This window comes from Rutidosis leptorrhynchoides, unplaced genomic scaffold (assembly GCF_046630445.1).
Source record: "Rutidosis leptorrhynchoides isolate AG116_Rl617_1_P2 unplaced genomic scaffold, CSIRO_AGI_Rlap_v1 contig363, whole genome shotgun sequence".
In the NCBI taxonomy this organism is placed as follows: Eukaryota; Viridiplantae; Streptophyta; class Magnoliopsida; order Asterales; family Asteraceae; genus Rutidosis; species Rutidosis leptorrhynchoides.
Window position 1 is genome coordinate 67,856 of NW_027266601.1, and position 5,937 is coordinate 73,792.

General features: G+C 43.5%; 2 protein-coding genes across 2 annotated transcripts; both read left to right on the top strand.

Moving 5' to 3' along the window:
- The first annotated feature begins 307 nt into the window (after positions 1-307).
- Positions 308-3,475, top strand: LOC139883169 (uncharacterized). The gene is made up of 3 exons (XM_071867381.1): positions 308-2,246; positions 2,295-2,925; positions 3,325-3,475. The coding sequence occupies exons 1-3, from the start codon at positions 308-310 to the stop codon at positions 3,473-3,475; spliced, it is 2,721 nt and encodes a 906-aa protein (XP_071723482.1).
- Positions 3,476-4,697: 1,222 nt separating this feature from the next.
- On the top strand, positions 4,698-5,750 carry LOC139883170 (uncharacterized). The gene is made up of 2 exons (XM_071867383.1): positions 4,698-4,751; positions 4,839-5,750. Exons 1-2 carry the CDS (start codon positions 4,698-4,700, stop codon positions 5,748-5,750), a joined length of 966 nt encoding a protein of 321 aa, XP_071723484.1.
- Positions 5,751-5,937: the final 187 nt, after the last annotated feature.

Genomic DNA, 5,937 nt, shown 5'->3' on the forward strand with positions numbered 1-5,937 from the left:
AGGTTCAAACGATTGACGACGACATGCCCGGACTGGAGGATGACCCAGTCAATGTTGGAAAGGCCAAGCTTGACGGCGTTCCCAAGACAGATCAGGATGAGTGTGTTGCGAAGCTGGAAGAGAAAATGAGACAGCTGCAGGAGTCACAAAGGTCCCTCCCGTTCGACCCTTGGTCTATGAGAAGGTCAAAATGCCGAGCAAGTTCAAAATGCCAGAGTTTGAGAAGTATGATGGCACATCTTGTCCAAAATCTCATCTGCAGATGTACCACGTGCGCATGGCCCAGCACGTCAAAAATGAGCCCCTCATGATCCAATCATTCCATGAGAGTTTGACTGGACCCGCACTAAACTGGTACGTGATGAAGAATGTGAACCTGCTCGACACTTGGAACGAAGTAGCTGACACTTTCCTCAAACAGTACAAGTTCAACATGGACATTGCACCTTCCCGAGAAGACTTGGAGCGGATGGAAAAGAAAATGAGCGAGTCATTTAAAGAATATGCTGTAAGATGGAGAAACCTGGCGGCTCAAATCACTCATGAGCCTACCAACAAGGAGCTGATGAAGTTGTTTGTGAAGACCCTTCCATCTGAGTTTTGTAACCGAATGGCCAGTACGTACGTCGAAAGCTTCAATCAGCTTATTCCTGTAGGAGAACAAATTGAGATGGGGATAAGAGAAGGATGGTTTACTGACTCATCTAATAAACGATTCACTGCTAAGAAGGAGAAGGAAATGGTTGTGGATGTGAATGTGGCTTATAGCCAAGAAAATGTCAAACGTGCCCTGGCCATCCAAATGAATCCAAGACAACCACAAACCACTGGCCGCCAATCATTTGCCCAAGCAAATAATAGAAGACAATTTTCTCCTCTCCCTGGGTCTCCATCCCAAGTACTGACGATCCTCCGAAAGAAAGGTTTGCTTACTAATGAACCAAAACGTCCCAATCGCGAAAGCCTTCGCGGTTATGACCCGGCAAAGAAGTGTGACTACCATAACGGTGAATTGGGGCATTCAAATGACGAATGTTTCACCCTCAAGCACAAGATTCAAAATCTCTTGGACACAAAGGCCTTCTCATTTCAAATTGCTCGGCCAAATGTCCAGAAGAATCCGCTACCGGAGCATGAGGGTATGGTGAATGCTATCCTAGAACCTGAAGTTAGACAGATTAAGAACTCAAAGGTGAATGTGGCAGATGCCTACAATGGACTGGTGAGAGCTAGTTATTATCCAAATCAAGAGGATGTTCCCTTATCATTGATGAAGGAAAGAATTGCCAAAATGGTGGATGATGGCATTATCGTGTATGCTGACCGTAACTGTGTGGTTTCCACCATTTCCCACATCATCATTTATTGGGAGGAGGAGCAGGCTGCTCTCGATAATGGTAAGGAAGAAGTAGATCCGTCACTTACAGATATGCCCCCGCTAGAAGATGCAACTGATGAGGAGGTTGTGATTGAAATACCTCAGCCGTATGAGTATGTCAATAATAAAGCGGTGCCTTGGTCTTATGACCTAGATGTTGACCTCGTTACAAGGTCTGGTCGAACTTATGCTCAAAATAATGCTCAACCTGCAAAGCCTGTCACTGATGAAGAGGTTAAAGAATTTCTGGCTATGATTAAAGCAAGTGAGTATAATATCGTCGATCAATTGCGAAAGATGCCTGCCCAGATCTCTTTGCTCGAGCTCATCCAAACCTCCTCTGTGCATCAAAAGTCACTGATGAAGGTGCTAAGCGAAATTCGTGTACCCGAAACAGTTGAAGCAGATAAGGTGGAAGATTTTGTGGGATCAGTCCTTCTCAAAGACATGATTGCTTTTTCTGATGAAGAATTCCCTCTTGAGGGTAGGGGGCATAATAAAGCACTCTACATATCTATCAAGCACAAGGTTTCTCATGTGTCCCGAGTGCTCATTGATAATGGGTCTGCCCTAAACATATGTCAATTGGCCACTCTTCACCGCCTCAAGGTAGACCCGTCAAAGATACATGCTGCGAAGACTTCGGTGAGAGCTTTTGATGGAACAAAAAAGGAGGTAATCGGGGAAATCCATCTTGACGTGCAAATAGGGCTGGTCGTCTTTAACATCCATTTCCAAGTGTTGGATATCCCTACTGCGTTCAATTTTCTGCTAGGTCGTCCCTGGATACATACTGTCGGTGCAGTCCCTTCAAGTCTACATCAAACTGTAAAATTTGTGATCGAAAGGAAGCCGGTCACTGTGTATGGTGAGCAAGACCACTAGATTTATCACGAGACGACTATCCCCTATGTAGAGCCGGATTATGAGCTCGAATCAAGTTACCACTCATTTGAGTTAGTATCTACCATACATGCTTCTCGAGGTTCATCGCCGCCCACTTCTGAGGTTTCAGATGCTGCCCTCATGGTAGGAAGAGTAATGGTTGGGAATGGTTTTGTCCCTGGCAATGGTTTGGGAAGAAATGGTCAGGGTATTCGAAACCCCATTGAAGCCCCTCAGAGGTCCCGATCTGCTGGGTTAGGGTACCATGGAAGAGGTGGAGGAAGTTCTGGAAGGCAAAGACAGGGAAGGCATAACTCGCCACCTGAGCAAGGGCGAAGGAAACAAAATTTACCGCCTCAAAACATTCATGAGACGTTCCCTAGTCCTCCAATTATGATGCAAGATGAAGCTGAAGTGATGGATACTCTCGGACAGCCAAGTGGGAAGTTCGACTATATGGTGAAATATTCAGCTCCTCCCAGCTTTTACTTTGATGCCCGCAATATAGTTCCGAGTGGATGGGATGGCATGGATGATCCGACGCCTTCAAAGACGGAAAACTCTAATGACACCCTGGAAGGAGTTTCAAGTTTGTTCGATGATCTCTCCATCGGAGCCATTGATGGAGAACCTTTGGAAGAAACAGGCCCTCGCCCACAAGAGTAACCCATTTATCACTTTTGCACATTCCCCTGCGTGGGAATTTTTATTGCTTTCTAGGAATTGTTTTCGATTTCTTCTTTTTCACTTTCTTTTTAGGACTTGATTTGCATTTTCCATTCAATAAATTGTAATTGATTGATGAATCTCAATGAAATTACAAGTTTTATTTTGAGGGCATGATGAGGTACACCAAACCAGCCCGGTGATGATATCCAGCTGATAAAACAAAATTAAAATCCAAGGATAATTCTGAGGGCTGGGCTTCATCATGCTTCCTCGTGTCAAAATGTTTAAAAAAAATGCTTTTGCAAAATAAAAAAATTCAAAAAATTTTTTTACAAAAAAAAAAAAATGATTAACCCTGTTTGTCTTTTTGATCCTTCTATTTTATGTTTCAGGGATGATCATATAACATGCAAAGGTATGGAAATGGTCCAATCCAATGCAACAAGTGCTGATAATGATCATGGAGAGTCGATCAAAGATTCCATTGAAGTGCAGCAAAGTTGGGAACAACATGAAAATGCCAAGACTCTCACATCCGAGTAGACCGTCACTATTAATTTAAGTGACATTGAAGAAGCCAAGGAGGTGAAAATAGGGGCGAATCTCCCCAAAGACGAGGCTGAGTGCCTAATTCAGTTACTGAAGGAATATCAGGACATCTTCGCATGGACCTACGCCGACATGCCTGGGTTAGACCAATCAATCGTGGAGCATTGTTTGCCTACTAACCCGGACGTGCCTCCTAAGAAGCAAAGGTTGCGAAGAACTAAGCCTGAGCTCTCGAAGAGGATAGAGAAAGAGGTGATGAAGCTTCTAAAAGTCGGATTTATTGAAGTCTCGCAATACCCTGAATGGGTAGCAAACATCGTGCCGGTGATAAAGAAGGACGGTCGAGTTCGAGTTTGTGTCGATTATCGGGATTTGAACAAGGCTAGCCCAAAAGATGACTTCCCGCTACCTCACATAGATGTCCTTGTTGATAGTACTGCCGGATTTGAACTATTCTCATTTATGGATGGTTTTTCTGGGTACAATCAGATAAGGATGAGAGAGGAAGACAAAGAGAAAACTGCATTTATCACTTCGTGGGGAACCTTTCATTATAAGGTCATGCCCTTTGGGCTCAAGAATGTAGGGGCAACTTACCAGCGAGCTATGGTAGCACTATTTTATGACATGATGCATCAAGAGATCGAGGTCTATGTTAATGATATGATCGCTAAGACTCGACCTGGGAAAAGCCACGTCGAAACCTTGAAGAAATTGTTTGATCGACTCTGTGAGTTCAAGCTTCGTCTAAACCCCACTAAATGCGTGTTTGGAACAATATCTGGTAAATTACTTGGGTTCATTGTGAGCAGTAAAGGGATTGAGATTGACCCGACTAAAGCTAAGGCCATATGTGAGTTGCAACCTCCATCAACAGTGAAAGAAGTCCGAAGTCTTTTGGGGAGGTTGAATTACATTGCTCGATTCATTTCCCAACTTTCTGAAACCGCCAAGCCATTCTTCAAGCTCTTAAAGAAGAATGCACGAGTCAACTGGGATGATGAGTGTCGAAAAGCATTCGACAAGTTGAAACAGTACTTGATGAATCCACCAGTTCTTGTCCCGCCATCGCCAGGGTATCCTTTGATTCTTTAGCTCACCATTCATGGTGAGTCATTGGGTGCGATGTTGGCTCAGGAAAGTCCCGTTGAAAAAAAAGAACGAGCCGTTTATTACTTGAGTAAAAAATTCACTATGTCAGAGTAAAAAATTCACTATGTCAGAGCTAAAATATTATAATGTGGAAAAGGCTTGTGCTGCATTAGTGTGGGTATTGCATAGATTGAGACAGTACACACTGCATTACCAAACATTCCTCGTAACTGAGAATGATCCTATCAAGTATTTACTGAACTAGCCAGCTTTGGTGGGTTCATTGGCTAAATGGCAAATTTTGATCTCGGGATTAGATGTGCAATTCATGCCACAAAAGTCGGTTGAGGGTCGAGTAATTGCCGATCTATTGGCTGAGAATCCAGAAGCCTCAAATAATGACGATCGTTCTTTGGATGACTGCATCTTGAGTGTAAATGAAGATTCATGGACAATGTTCTTTGATGGAGCTGTGAACTTGTCTGGTTCAGGTACTGGGGTAGTTTTGATATCCCCAGACGGACAACATCACCCGGTAGCTGCGAAATTGATATTCCCATGTACTAACAATATAGCCGAGTATGAAGCTTTCATCCTTGGGCTTCAAGCTGCAATCGAGATGGGTGTAGCCAAATTAAAAGTGTTTGGGGATTCCGCGCTGATCATACTACAGACCATAGGTGAATGGAAGACTAAGGATGCTAAGTTGCTCCCATATCATGAGTACTTAGAAGATTTGATCAAGAAATTCGATGAAGTTTCATTTGAATACTTATCGAGGTCTCACAATCAATTTGTAGATGCACTCGCAACTTTATCATCTATGTTGCAAGTCACTGACGGATTAGAAGTTGAACCATTGAAGATAGAGATTCTTCCAAGGCCGGCTTATTGTATGGTAGTGACAGAAGAGCCTGACGGAAAACCATGGTATTATGATATCATGAACTACATCCAAAAACAAGGATTCCCTGAGGGAAGTACTCCAGCTGATAGGAAGTACATCATGAAGATGGCCTCAAAGTTCTTCGTTAGTGGTGAGAATTTGTACAAGAGATCTTATGATTCAATCTTGTTGCGGTGTGTGGGTGCAGTTGAGGCCACTCAAATCATGCAAGAAATTCACGAAGGAGTATGTGGCCCTCATATGAATGGAGAATTATCGAGACTGGCATGACAGATTACCCTTCGCACTGATGGCGTATCGAACATCGATTCGTACTTCTACCAGGGCAACTCCTTTTGCTCTGGTATACGGCATGGAGGCAGTTTTGCCTGTGGAAGTGGAGATTCATTCCCTGAGAGTATTATCCTAAGTGGAATTATCTGAGGCAGAATGGTCGCAACAAAGACTTGAACAGTTG